The 15,495-nt window shown below is 40.5% G+C and overlaps 1 protein-coding gene across 1 annotated transcript in view; it reads right to left on the reverse strand.

Annotated features, from left to right (window-relative positions):
* Window positions 1–5,660: 5,660 nt before the first annotated feature.
* Window positions 5,661–15,495, reverse strand: part of MAN1A2 (mannosidase alpha class 1A member 2) — a 43,553-nt gene continuing 33,718 nt past the window's right edge. Inside the window, exons 10-13 of the mRNA XM_035140789.3 lie at window positions 14,870–15,089; window positions 13,001–13,173; window positions 11,825–11,940; window positions 5,661–8,361 (exon numbers count right to left, since the gene is read on the reverse strand). Coding sequence (XP_034996680.1) covers window positions 8,229–8,361; window positions 11,825–11,940; window positions 13,001–13,173; window positions 14,870–15,089 — 642 coding nt within the window. The 3' untranslated portion in view covers window positions 5,661–8,228. The remainder of the gene's footprint in view (window positions 8,362–11,824; window positions 11,941–13,000; window positions 13,174–14,869; window positions 15,090–15,495) is intronic.

Here is a 15,495-nt window from a genome sequence, read left to right on the forward strand (position 1 = left end):
TTTATTTTATGAAATTTATACACCGCTTGGTAGTTTAAAAGCAAACATAAAAAGCGGCTTATGAAAAGATAAAGCAGTAAAGCCAAGGGAAAATCCACAACCCTAAACCACTGAGCCTAAGGCTTGCTGATCAGAAGGTCGGCGGTTCAAATCCCTGCGACAGTGTGAGCTCCGGTTGTTCGGTCTCAGCTCCTGCCAACCTAGCAGCTTGAAAGCACGTCAAAAGTGCAAGTAGATAAATAGGTACTGCTCCAGCGGGAAGGTAAACGCCGTTTCTGTGCACTGCTCTGGTTTCGCCAGAAGCGGTTTAGTCATGACCCGGAAGCTGTCTGCGGACAAATGCTGGCTCCCTCGGCCTTTAAAGTGAGATGAGCGCTGCAAACCCAGAGTCGTCCGCAACTGGACCTAACAGTCAGGGGTACCTTTACCTTTACTCAGTCAGTAAAGCATAAGAGTTGTGGGTTCGAGCCCTGTGTTGGGAAAAAGATTATTGCATTGCAGGGGGATTGTATTAGATATTCCTTGTGGTCCCATCCAACTCTACAATTCTGATTCTATGAACAAAAGTTGAAAATACTGGAGCGGATTAGAATTGCCTCAACTTTCTAAGCATCTGGGTAGACTTGTCCAAAACAGGGATAGGTTTTAGCAGTTGCCAAAGAGTACGGCGAAGGTGCCTGCTTGGCAAAGTGGTAGCGCTGCCACACCAAAAACATCAGTTTCTTGCAAATGTGGAATGGGTGTTATTTATATGGCACCTGTAGTGCCAGTGCTGCTAGTCTGGTTATAGTGCAACCTACATCTCTGAGTGAGATGCAGTTTATTTGACAGGAGAATCTATATTTATTTATCTCCACATCTTTTCTGTCCAGGGACCAGAAAAGATGGCAAAACACTAAAAACTTGTTGAAAGGAAGAAAGTGCAACTGGGCTGTGAGCGACCATAGTAGTTTCCCTCCCAAAGCAATCTCTTGGTGGTAATGAAAGCTTGTCTTTAACTGGCTAATTTGGGCTGCTGCTTGTTTGTAGCTTCCTTTGAAATGTATCCTTTTTAAAAGTTTTTTTTTTACTCCTTTTCCTCCATACATACCGGTAATTTTTTCAGGACTGCTTGAGGCATCTTCAACATCTCTTTATTTGTGCCATCCATAAAGAGTTAGTGCATTTTTATTAGTCTGTAGGTTTTGCCATGTTTATGGAGTTTTAATACTGTATTTTACTATTTTGTGCTTCTGAGCCAACTAGTGAGCCGTGTTACTGGGTGACCCATGTGGGTGTCATGATGATGATGAAAAATCTATTAACTGGCTGTGTCTAAAGTGTCACCTGATGGGGAATCAAGGAATTTAACAAATCCATGTTATTGTTTCTTATTTTTAATGGATGCTTTCCAAAAGGCATTGTTATACTATCTATGGTACCGTAATTCTATCTTAATAATGCCTTTCCACCAGTTTTCCTGAAACAGACATTAGGCTAACTGGTCTGCAAGTTCCTTGATACTCCCTGGACCCCTTTTAAAAATTGGTGTTACGTTGGCCAGTTACATTGGCCAGTTTCCAGTCCTGCAGCATAAGTTTATATATTTCACATTTCTTTGTTAGAAGATCAGCAGTTTCACATTCGAGGTAAAAATTCTTGGGTGGGTGTCATTTGGACCTGGTGATTTGCCCATTTTTAATTTCCAGACTCCCTTCTTGGGAAAGTTAGTTCAGGCACAGGGATCTGCCCATTTCCCCACAGTGAAAACAGATGCAAATAATTCATTCAGCTTCTTTGCAATCTCATCTTCCTCCTTTAGCACATCTTTAACTCCCTTGCTGTCCAACTACCTCCTTAGCAGGAGCCAAGTCTCATTAGTGCAATGCAGCTCTCCTCCCTCTGACAATGAAAGGCAATCCAGGCGGCTACAACTGATTCAAGGGAACTTTTTTTTACTAAGAAAGCACCCTGCACCCACGAGTTTCACACATCTTGAGCAGCTTATAAAAGGATGCAAAATAACAGTAACTTCATTAGCTGAATGAAGCTAATCCCACCTGCTGTCTAGTTCTTTTACTCCCAGGCAAACAAGATACGCTCACAGCACTTTCTTTTAAAGACATTATTTATTTTTTATATACAATATTCTTTTTAAACTTTTAAAAATTACATATGCAGGATGCCAGCTCAGAGACAGCCAGAAGCTCCCCAGTTCACAAGGCTGACTCTTGCCCTTTTTAATATTTCAGAAGAAAAATATAAACTTTAGGAAAGTGAAATAAGAGGCAGGATGACAGCCAACATCCACTATGAATAAGTGTTTCATGGTAGATTGACGAAATCAAGCAGAGGTGCCCCTAGGCCTGTGGTTATAAACAATTGCACCACTACAGATTGACATCACAATAATGAATGAGCCAAGCGCCCTTCATGTGTATTAATGGCAGTCCAAAAGCCAAAAATGGTCACCAACCTGATACATGAAGCCCAGGGATAAGGAACTAGTAGCTCTCCTGATGTTGTCTGACTAAACTCTCACGCTGAGCCAACATAGCTAAGGGGCATAGCTGCCAAGTTTTCCCTTTTCTCGCGAGGAAGCCTATTCAGCATAAGGGAATTTCCCTTTAAAAAAGGGAGAACTTGGCAGCTATGCTAAGGGGCAGGGAAACTGGATGTTGCAGTCATAACATCTGGCAGGTCACAGGTTCCCAGTTCCTACACTAACTGAATTGTTCTTTGTTATCTCCTCGTTTTCAACGGTGTAAAAACTGAACTATACAAGCAATCCAAAAGTGTATGCATATAGAGATCATATAAATAGCTCAAATGCCGTGCTTAAAAAAAAAAAACCTGCTGATTGGCTCTGGTTCTCTTAGAAGGATTCTGCCCTAGATATTTACGGCTTTTAAACATATAGGAAAGTTGCCTGTGGAGGTGGTGGGATGAATTATTTCAACCAGCCAAATATTTTCAAGGAAGAAAAATATAAGGAGTATATTTGTAAATGTATAAACATCTAGAGTGGACAATCAAAGAGAGATTTTGTTGTTGTTTAAAAGAGCCCAGGATCTTTGAGAGAATATATTCATTTAAAAAAAAACAACCAGCTGAAGTCAATTAGAGGATTTTTCCTTCATTGAGAGTATTCATTCAGAAAATGGAGCTTTAGTACTCCATGTTAAAAAAATAATTTAAAATATTTGAGTCTAAATCACACGTTCTTGGTCTAGCAGGGGGGAAAGACTATGCAGCAGACGTAGGTATGTCTACTCATAGGCACAGGCAGAATCATAGGCATGTCTACTCAGACGTAAGCCCCTTTGAGTTCAATGGAAGAGTCATCACTGCAATCTGAGTGAGACTTACTTGTGAGTAAACGTATAGAATCGAATATTTGTATGTTCAGCATTTTTATGTCTACAACAGCAAGTGATGACTTGCACATGTGACCACAGAAAGCTTTTGCATTCCACATAAAAAGTATGGAGTCAGGTCACACATCAGTTGCCAGGCATGTGCATAAATAACCTAGTACAGAGAAAATGGGTGTTGTCCATTATTAAAATTTTGTTTGGAGGAGAAAAGTGAGCATGTTGCAAAAATACTGGATAAACCGGAATTGTGTGTTGTTAGAATGTAGGACTTGTAAATAACTAAATCTAACATGTCTGAAGCAAAGTAGAACAGGAGCAACAAAATGTTTTCAAAATCCTACTAATTCTAATGTATTTATTTTTAATTATTACTTTTATCCTTTTTCTTCTTTAAAACAAGAACTCAGTGCATTCATGTACCATTGTTGCAGCTATATTTTAATGGATTCAACACATAGTTTAAACAATTGCTGTGATTATGAGCCTTTCATTATGGCCTGTCAATCTGTGATGTCTTTCACATTTTTAACATTAACAAGTGACACTTCACATGTAGCAGCGTATGAATTCATCCCTCGGATTTTATTAATTCCTGAAAAAGAAAATCAAGAGTCCACTGAAGCCAGACTTGAAGAGCCACACTTCATGGTTGTCAAGAAGGTACACAAACTATAATAGAGTCGTTGTCTCTGTACCTTATAAAGCTTGAGAAGGGAGAGCTTCTCAAAACTCCCAAAACCAAATACTGTGATAAACTCAATAATGAAGCAAACATATTCTATTTGTTGCATGGCCAAACAAGAGGAAAATGGCATTGCATTTGATTAGTGAAATTTTCTGAAGTGGCTTAGGATTTAAAATTTGACATATTTCATGGCAATGAGTTCACCTCATGTAGCAGACTTACCAAAGCAACAAATGCAAGCAGCACTTTTATAACTCAAGGCACAGTGAGAGATAGGAAAGCAAATCGGCAGGCATGAATTCAGACTTTCCATTTCTGGCTCTATATAATTCTGTCCCTGACCTCTCCCTCTAGAATTGGGACAAGTATTTTATTTTTAGGGTGGGGTGTTGTATGTTCTGAAGAATATAAAATAACTTGTAGAGACACACAATGCTTCCCCCCTCCTGATGCAAAAGCAGTGTGCAGAAGTAAAACTCAAATTACTAGCGATTATAACAAGTGGAAAATCTAATTTTAAACCACTCTTTTAAAATGGAACAGAAGTACTTGCCTTAAGTCATTAAATACTAATTAGGTAATTAGTTTCAAGGATGCTTGGAAAGCAATTATAGTAATTTCATTCAGCTTTTGGTTTTCAGCGAATAGCCGCACAAGTCACAATTAACTTGAGTGACTATGAATTATTGGAGTACTTATTTATGCTGAACTTCCAATTTCTATTTTTGGTGATTGTAGTATTGGATTAACCTGTGTCATAAAAGAGCTCTCCATGGGTGATCCTCAGACCCAACCCTCAATCTTGGGAGAAAAAAATTATTTCAATTTTTTCAGAAGGCAAGCATTATTCCTCTTCCTGTCCCCCCCAATATGTTGCTGGAACATACCCCACATTATTAGGGCTAAGTGGATGCAGCTTGATGCTTAGGGGCAGGGTTTGGGTAAGAGGCCTGAAATAGTTCCTCCCACCACTCTCTTCCTTATCACTACTGGCGATTTGCTTAACCTTAGGCCAGGCATCCCCAAACTTTGGCCCTCCAGATGTTTTGGACTACAATTCCCATCTTCCCTGACGACTGGTCCTGCTAGCTAGGAATCATGGGAGTTGTAGGCCAAAACATCTGGAGGGCCGCAGTTTGGGGATGCCTGCTCTAGGCCCATGCTGCAGCACTGCCCAGAGGGAGAGGCAGGTTGAGGCTGCTGGCCTGCTCCTTTTTCCTGTCACTGCTCACTTGCTTGGAGACAGCAAGTGAACAGGGGCAGCAGATCTATGGGGCTCTGTGGGTTGCTAATGTCCACTATTTCACGGGTTGGCTCTGCCCTATATTCCACGTCAGCTGGTTTAACTTGTCACAATGTTCGATTTGTGTCTTCTTCTCTGAAGACCCATGCAAAATATGTGTGTGTGTGGGGGGGTATATACACTTAAAACAGGAAGCCTCTGAGCACATGCATGGGACAGGAATTTGTTTGCAGCAGTAGAACAGAGCCCACAGGCCTTTCACATTTAAAAAATCTACTCTTAATCTTCCCCAAGCTTTCTTTGCTTCAACAGCCTAATTTAGAAAAGTAAAATGAGAAATCTATTTGTTGCTGCTTTTGGTTGTTTTTTTTAATAAAAAAAACAGATGCCAGAAACTGTTGCAGATCTATTACTGTTGCATGGCCAAAAATGGCTACATTACAAATATCTCAGATCTACCAGTGGATCCAGATGCTCAGGCCCATTTTAATCAATATACTCATGCACTTTGGAAACCAGTAAGGGGGTGGGGTAAAGAAGCAAACTCAAAACTGAAAGAAACTGCATGCAGTGTGGTCTGAAAAAGTTTTAAAATAAGCATGGAGGGATGATAGACTGCCAGCACACTGCCAGCTATTCAACAAACAAAACCAGTTAATCCACCTAAGTATTCCCAACAATGACACTATTGTTTGTGCAGTTCTGCTCTAAAATGAAGATTACTATCTGCTGCACATAAATGTTTTAGGAAAGACAAATTTAGCAGTAATGTAATACCAGCATGGGTATGCACTGTTTCCATGTACAGGAAGTGGCTGAAAACTACCGTATTCGGCCTAATACAAAGCCCTATTCCACTCTACTTAGGCTGAAAACCATTCTAGCCCCTTCAATTTTTACTTTTCAACAAAACAATCACTTTGGATATCCATGCATCATACAGTTTTGCCACTGATTTCGATGAGAATATTATCAATGTTCCAAGACTTAGGCTCAATAAACACAGTATAAGCAGCATATGGAGAGCAATTTCCAACATTATGCTAATATTCCAAATTCTATTGCCGGGCTACAGCTCAAAAACAGCACATGATTTTGATTTGCATATGTTGTCTTTTGCATGCAGAATTAGAATTTTGAATTTATTGGGGGCCTGGGAAAGGAAAAGTGAGCATGAAGAAAACATTAGGATGCAGAAATGTAAAAAACAGGATTTTTTTGGGGGGGGCAACATGGGAGTGGAGACCATGGGGTTGTCAAGTAGTTGTGCTAAGCAAGGAATAACTCAACCTCCTGAGGTCTAGAATTCCACCTTTCTCTACTGTAAATATACCATGAAGTTTTAGATTTAACTCTGCAATTATGTGGGCTAGAGACATGCACATATATTGGGTTTCACATTAGAATGCAGCATGATCCTGGCCAGAGGCCCAGCTGTACTGTACCAGTGCAAAGTGGGTAGTGATCTCCATCCTCGGGATTCCAATATGTTAAATATTTAACTTATATTCCACCACAAGTGGATCTTAGGTTTGTTACCAGTTGCCTAGTTAAAATGGTGTGCTGAGTTACAGATCGGCTGTCCTTGAGGCACAGTAAGGTCCCAATGGGATAACTTGGTCAACATTTTTGGATTTCAGCACTCTTTAAAAGGGATGCATACCAACAGAAATAAATGCTTGTAATCTGCGTTCACCAGGAAATCAGATTCCAACGTACATGAAAAATAGTCATACAAAATATTTAAATATCCAACTAACCCCCGCCCAAATACTTAATGGTTCTCTTTTAACTGAAGTGGGGTGGGGGACCTGACAGGAAAGGAGCCATTTCTAACCCAAATTGTTATCAATTGCATTTAGTAATGACAAGGATGCATTGCAAAGTATAATTCACGCAAACTTTTCTGTTGATCTGCTGTCTACTATCATGTACACTCCAGTAAGTGTTATGTTTCCAGTTGCTTAGAAATCAAGTGGTAGGATTTCTATTATATAAGTGAAGGATGGCAAACTCATCCTCACACTTCCGCTGTACCAAAAGATCCAAAAACCAAGCACCATTATACCCACGTAACATCTCTTACAGAATAGTTCTTCCATTTCTGAATAATATACAAATAAAAAAGTGAGAGTTTAATGAAACTCCAGGCTTCATGGACAAATGCTGCGTTATTGCAACTTAGTTGAAGGGAATCTTGACCAAGTGGTAGATGCATTGGGCAGTTTTGTCATAGTGTAAGAAGCAACGCTGCAGTGAATGAAGCTTTCCAAATCCTAAAAGGAAAACCGAGAGAAGTTGCTGATCCTTTTCATATCTCATTTACTGATGAACAATACTACAAGAACAAATGGTTGATCAATATTATTAATAACAAGAATCATAAAAATAGGCAAGGGTCTGAGAGGCACTGGGAATGGCTGCCAGTCTGGACAGACTGATGAAAAGTAGAAAATTCTAAACAGGAGTAGAGGAATTTCAACTCTAGGTGCTATTAGTGCACTTTTGTTGCCTGTCATTGTTTCACTCATGCCATCATCAAAAGAAAAACCAAATGACGTAATATCAGGAATCCACATCATCTGGGCAGGAGATTGCTCACTTCGAAGGTCAGTAGTAGCAGTTCCACTTCACTCCTGTCATAGGGCACGAAACATGTTCCCATGGGCTTCGAATTCTTAAAAACACCATGCTCCACCTTCTCAGTTGCAAATATACAAGGTCTTTCGCTGACATACACTGCACTCGATAGTTTTGGTCATGTATAAAATGGAATTTTTAAATTTATGTACATGCTTAAGAGTGCAGTTTTGATCCTCTCTTCATTCAAAGTTATTCATTAATTAAACAACGCCAGTCTTCTCTCAAGCCTTAAGTCTGAAGTGGTCCATGTAAACAAAACACAGCTAAAACAAAGTATTTTGTCCTTGTCCTGGAATAGTTTCTATCGATATGCATGATTTCCTGAAAGTGTTGTGTTGGCTAGATGTAAAACAGGCAAGGGGTGAGCTTCTGTGTTAAAAACCCAGTGATCCAAAGGTAGGAGATCATCATTGGAGAACAGCAGATACAAATACCTGTCAAAGGAGAGAGAGAAAACAAGTTGGAATGAGCAACAGAAGGTTTGTCACCATGCCTGGTCTAAGTTAGATAACCTCAGAAAAATTAAGGACTTTACGGTTTAAAGTATCACCCATTAAAGAAGTTGTAGCAGATCACTTAATCAAATGAAATTCTATAAATTCTATAATTTGCATACGAACTGCAACAACTGTTCTGAAAGAGAAAATACTATTGTTTCAAATGAAGCAGGAATGTAATCAGAGCAGGTGCTATCATAAAAGAAACATTCCCCCGTATCTCATATAGGACGGAATGCTTCTAGGATGGTTCTCACCATCCATCTTTTTTTAAATAAGTACTTGCTTTTAAAAAATTATGATGGTTATTTTAACTCTTCTGCTCAATTAACTGTGCATTTTATAATGGAGCAAAATGTTTTAATGGATTCATTGTCTAGTTTTTGTTCAAATACTTTTTAAAATAATAATCTCAATCTTATGATTCAGATTTTAACCACCAAAATTAATAACACTGCCATGATTGCCAGAAGTGTTCTCTTTGCAATAACTGGATTGTCACTGCATTTTCAAGACTGAAATGTTATGAATTTAACGTGAACTAATTCCATTTGGCTGTAGTGAAATGCCAGCCTCGTGCTCATTAGCCTTAGTGAAAAGTGTGGTGTTGGCCTGTAAGTCTCAAATGCACACCCATGAACTGAGACCTTTCATTTTCAGACCTCTAAGAGACGTTATCTGATAATATATGCTACCACCTGGGAAGTATTTATTTATAAGACTCAAAGAACAAATCGTTAAGACCCAGCTCAGAAAGCCAAAATGATCTGAGTATTCAAGCAAGGGACACATTAGCTATACAGTGGTACCTTGGTTTAAGGACGCAATTGGTTCCGGGGAACCGTTCGCTCCCCGAGCAGTACTTAAACGGAGTGCCTCTTCCGCGTGTGCGCGAAGCACTGATAGAGCGCTTCTGCGCATGCCGCGCAGATTGCTTCTGTGCATCCGCGCGATCCGCAGATTGCTTCTGCCCATCCGCACACCACGGAACCCGGAAGTAAGCACTTCTGGGTCCACAGAGTACTCAAACTGCAGCGGACTTAAACTGAGGTATGACTGTAGACTAAAATATTTCACAGAATTCTTCACTCAGAATAATGTTTTTCAAGTCATGATTATTTCCTAATCTCTGAAGTTAACACGCTGGGGTAAACACGTTATTCAATAATGCAGTTGCAGTACAGTACACAATAACCTCATTTATTGCCAATGGGAATCCTCCCCACAATCTTTTTTTTTTTTTAAAGAAAGTCTACCACTATATTTCATAACTACTCCCCCTCCGCATATGGAAAATAATCCATAAGGCCTTGGTACTTATTTATGTAAAATACACAACAATCTCAAAAATACTGCCTTGACTAAACACCATTTCCCCTTGGGTAACCATTGGCAGGGTAAATAGCATTTGTAATTTATTTTTGCATTGCAGTAAAAAAACAAATGCCATGCTAAATCATGATGTGAATACAAAGTTTGGAAGCTTTTACTTCAGTGCTTGATTAACCATGGTTTGTTATTCTGACCCAACAAAGCATTAATCAGCTGTGGTTAACGTTAATTATGGTTTGTCTGAGCCAAGCCAACCTTTAGTGTGATGTTTGAATCCAGTCAGTAGAAAACAAAAACAAACTCCTGGTAAAACACACCTATAGCCTGACACTATAAAATATCCACCAGTAAACAGGATGTAAACATGTGTTACAGAAGACAACCTTTTTAAAAAGGGACTCAGAGACTATTTAACATATAATAGTGTAAATCATGGGTCCCCAGACTACGGCCCGTGGGCCGGATGCGGCCCAATTGGCCTGCCAATCCGGCCCGCAAAAGGTCTGGGGATCAGCATGGCCATCCTGCACTTTAAAAAAAATTTTTAGAGCCGAGAGCCATTTCCCCCCCTTTGTCGCCATTTCCCCCCTCCTTCATTGTGGCTGGCCAGTAGCAGCCAATCAAAAAGTCGAAGTGCTTCAGGCCCCAGCCAATGGGTGGGCAGCAGATGCACATGTACAGGAGGAAGGGGGCTGTGCTAAGCTGGCTGATCGCCATTTGCAGCAGCCGCTTCTTACCAGAGCAGAGCCAGCCGGAGAAACCCCTTTCTTTGCTGCCGCTCCACCCTCCGCCGCAAGCAGCCCCTGCTGCAAGACACAGATAAGTGTTGTGTGTGTGTGTGTGTGTTTGTGTGTTTCAGCGCTCCTTCTGCGACTCCCTACGCAGCTGCTTAGCCGCGCTGCCGCTCCCGCCGCCGGAGCCGGGCTGGCCCGACCCGCCGCTTGAAGAGGAGATGGCCTGGCACCGCCGCCTCCCCCGCCGCTGCTCTCTTTCTTGAGGCCCCTGCCGTGGCCGCCCGGATGGCCCCGCCGCCACCGCCACCGCCTCCCCCTCCGCTCTCTTTCTTGCGGCCGCCCGGATGGCCGCCGCCCCCTCCCCCTCCCCCTCCGCTGTCTTTCTTGCGGCCGCTACCACGGCCGCCCCGATAGCCGCCTCCGCCTCCCCTCTCTTTCTGCCGTGGCCGCCCGGATAGCCGCCGCCACCTCTCCCTCTGCTCTGTTTCTTGCAGCCGCTACCGCGGCCGCCCGGATGGCCCCCTCCGCTGCCGCTCTCTTGCGGCTCTCGGCGCCTGGATCACCTCAAAGAGCTGGCTTTGGGATCCTCCTCCGATGTTACCCAGGCCCCTGGCCCACCCCCAGTCCCGGTCAGGCTGCCGTTAGCCCCAGCCCCGGCCCCATCGCTGCCGCTCAGCCTGAGCGCTCCAAATATGGCAGGCGGAGGTGAGCGGGAAAGCGGCTAGGGCCGCTGGGGTCTGGCGGGCTCCTGGCGGGGCTCTGTATGGTGTTGTTTTATTTTAAATATTATTTTGTGTTTATTATTTTATGATTAAAATCATTATCTTAAATTTAAATATTGTATTGTTTTCCTGTTTTTTGTGCACCAAATGCAGTATGTTCAATGCACATAGGATTTCGGCTCCCCACCCCACCCCCAAAAATATAGTCCGGCCCAGCACAGGCCCCCGGCTGAAAAAGTTTGGGGACCCCTGGTGTAAATGATAATTAGTAACAAGGTCAATGTTGCAAACCTTCAGGATCACAGAAACAGTACATCTGTCTTGTCACTAATACTTATTATTTTGATACCCTTTCTATTACGTTAGGTACACTGTGGTGGTCTTTGTGCTTACATCTTGCATTCTGGTGGGTGTACCGCTGCCATTCATCCCATCAATAGATCATTTGTTGACTCCAATTGTTACATTTATTTAAAACATTTATATTACCATTCATCAAAATAGATTCCAGTGTGGTTTACCAAAAAAAATTGCAATTTACCTAAGAAAACAATAATGAAATAGGCAACAATTCTATTCCAAGAAAGTTATCAAGAAGAAAAATCTGCTTACTTTAGGGTTTCAGCAAGGAAGAAGCTTTGCTGCACATCATCATATGTAGGAGCTGAAGAGTAGACATCCTTGACCCCAGAAAATCCACCACTCACTCGACAGTACTTGTCAATGGCCTATATGGGGGGTGGGGGAAACAGAATGAGTGTTCTACTAGACACCTTTTCACTGCTGCACCTAGTTAACACATTCTATTGCGAAACCGTGGAATCCTACCTACCCATATAGTGATGAAGACAGCAAGGGCCAAACAAGACCGAACACGGGGTGTTCATTCACAGTTATGACAAGAAAGATAACAATTTGGTAGCTGAGGGAGTTGTATGCGGGATAACAATATGTGAAATATTATAGTCAAAATGTCCATTAATATGTTCTTGCATTTAATCTGTTCTTGCAGGACATTAAAAATATGGAATTCCCAAATTCCTAGTAATTTTTTTGTAGAGGACTGTTTTTAAAATCAGCAACAACGTAATAAGGTAAGCAGAAATGTTCACTGCAAGTTATGAGACGACTCTTGCTCCTCTAATTATTTCACTAGTACTAGTACTTCATTTATGCTATTACATTTGATTGCCCCATGTCATGTTTTAAATTGATTAATAAACTTGTTCTTTTTTTAAAAAAACATTTGATTGCCCCAGAATACTACTCAAAGCTTTGTTGCATAAAGCATGCAATGTGAAGATGGTTCATGCAAGGTGCTTCTGTCCAATTTCATGATTATCTCTTCCCACTGCAACCCACACTGTTCAGGAGAGTCCACCCCAATTTTCTAGGGGCTTTTGGGGGGGGGGCTAAAGAGGGAGACAAAAGAAAAACATATAATGGGTCTCATGTGCTGCCTTCTGTCTTCATTGTTTAGCATTTACCAAAAAAACAGCCAATAAAACAGCCATATGGTTGTTGACACTCTCAAAGAACTCTAATGAGTTCATGAGACAGGACCTGCCCTTACAGAAGCCACGCTGGTTCTGTTTCAACAAAGGTTCTTCTATATGCTTAGATATATGTTTCTATATACTGCTATTTGTCATTTCTCCTATATGTGCATTTATGTCTCTGCTTGTAAAACAGACAACTATGCAGCAACATAATATTCATCACACTTCATCAGTGAGAGGTTGCCATTAAACATTTTGACTTCCACACAGAAAAGCATTCTGTTGTTACCTGCGCTGCCTCCCAGCCCCACTGCCTGTATTTCGGATCATGTGTGAATCGCCACATATACCAATACGTCTCTATCACCTCTGGTCTTAAAATGTAGTATTTTTCATTTTGCCGTACTGCTACTGCCTCCACACCACCATCAAATTTGAAAGCTTCAGGACCCAATTTTAATGCTGCAGAGGAAAGAGGCAGAGGGGGAGAAACATTTAATGGTTTATTTATGGAAATTGGCAAAAATGACAAGAGAAAATTGGGAGACGGCCTAACCGAAAGTTCCAAAAGGAATGGGAAATTTATAGAGATTACTTTTAAAAAAAAGTGTCCCCAAGTCAAAACCTGGATTTGCTTTGATTAATTTTCACAAACCATAATACCGGTATGGGTTATTAGGATGTGGAAAACAGCAGAAATGATGAAATGATAAAAGAAGCAGTTTAACAACTAGATAAAACAGATGTGCTTTGAGGAAGATGGAAGTCTGTCAGAGAAGAAAAGGAATTAGGAATAAAGAATATGGTGACATAAGTCCATGGGTAAAGACTTATGGATTTATGGTTGTATGCATGTTTCTTGTTTTTTGTGTTTGTTGTTGTCATTTTATTATTTTTATTACTTTATTGTATGTGTTTGTTCAGCAAGTAAGAAAACTAATAAAAAGCATGAAAAATAATTATTATTTATGGAAATTATATATCAAATATGCTAATAACATATATTACTCTATGTTTGTTTTTAACGCTCACAAGTACTGTAATCCTGCGTATAAGACTACTTTTTAACCCAGGAAAATCTTCTCAAAAGTCGGGGGTCGTCTTATACGCTGGGTCGTATTTCTTATACGGCAAGTATATCCCAAACTCTATATTTTAACTGGAAAAGCTGGGGGTCGTCTTCTACGCCCTGTCATCTTATACGTCGGAATATACGGGTACTTTGTGCTTACTAGCACTTGTAACAGTTCTTGCAAATTTGTCCAGGCCTTTTCCAGGCCAGCATGATAACACCCTAAAATCCACTGAAAGAACAATGAATGTGCACACAGTTGTAGAATTAATACTGAATATATTGAACAACTATATGTTTCCTTTACTAAGAATACAGAATTCACTACTCAAGAAGCTTGTTTTAAAAACCTGGTGTAAAAGGAAATTTGAGGTTACTGAAAAATCATGAAACTGACATCTATAGCTCTTAAACTGAATAATGAAATCTACTAAGTAGATTAAGTTATTAAAGGCTGCTTCTCATAGAGATAACTATGGCAAAAACATATTTTATTTCTGGGGATAAATGTCAGAGTGTTATGAACTGTAATTATGAGTAAGTCATAACAAGTGTTAGACTCCAGGAGATGCAGGCTTCATTTTTTCCTACGCATGGTAAATGTAAAACACAATTTTAGATAATCTAGATTTTGCTACTAGCTTCAATAAAAATACAGTTAAAATGAACTCAAATATAGATAATTTCTCACCTTACAAAGACGTGTAGCATATAGTTTTATGTTCATCATCCAGTTAAATTGTTTGAAGCCAACAATAAGAATACTCCTACTGGTTTGAACTGTTACAGGATTTTATTGTGTAATTTAATAACCTCCTTTTCTATCTTTCACACAATTCATGACTACCAAGAACTGATGGTGTTTTTATGCAGCTTTCTCTCTTGGCAAAACAAAGTTTAAATGCACACGTCATATTCACCATTCAAGCTCAAAGGGCATGAGCTAAAAAATAATAATCTCCTACACAGTTTATTTTCTCCACATTTTCATGTACTTTCAAAATTGCTCCAAATATAGCCTCATTACCATTAGTAAGTATTAAGGGAAAAAGCCACCCATAACTTAAAACAGGAAAGGATACCTACTTGTCCTGTCATATGATTCATGGCACGTATGTGCAATTTCTGCTCCAAGCTGTAGGTAGTGTCCAGCCTTATCATCTCGGGAACCATCTGCTCCAAGAGCAAACAATCCTCCAGCAAAGCATGTGAGATGGCCCATTTTTCTCTCAAGGTGGCCATTCTTCCACTCCCCAATAAAAGTTAGGCCTCCACTGGACTTTCTGATAAGATGCTTCTCTATGGCCTATAAGAAGAAACAGAAAAGCTTTAGTTACTTCAAATATTCAAAATATTCACTATCACAAGTGCATCCTTTATGCTTTGCATTAATTTTTACACACACACACAGACTTCTGTCTTTCCAAGCAAGTCTTTTCTCTCCTGCAAAACACTCAATGAGCCACATAGGTACAAATGAATAACAATGATTTACAGGATGGGAGTCCTCAACAAGACAAGAGTTAAGTAGCCACTTACCTCTTTGTAAAGGGAGGGAGGGAGAGAGAGTAGAAAGAAGTTACCTAGTTCCTGCTCTGTCATGCATGATGGAAGTTAAGCATTTATCCTGCATCACCATGTCCCACAGAATTAGAGGTGTGGGTTAGGAGAAGAGCAGAGGCATAGCTTAGCGAGTCACACCTTCATTCTCC

This window comes from Zootoca vivipara, chromosome 15 (assembly GCF_965207765.1).
Source record: "Zootoca vivipara chromosome 15, rZooViv2.hap1.1, whole genome shotgun sequence".
Taxonomy (NCBI): Eukaryota; Metazoa; Chordata; class Lepidosauria; order Squamata; family Lacertidae; genus Zootoca; species Zootoca vivipara.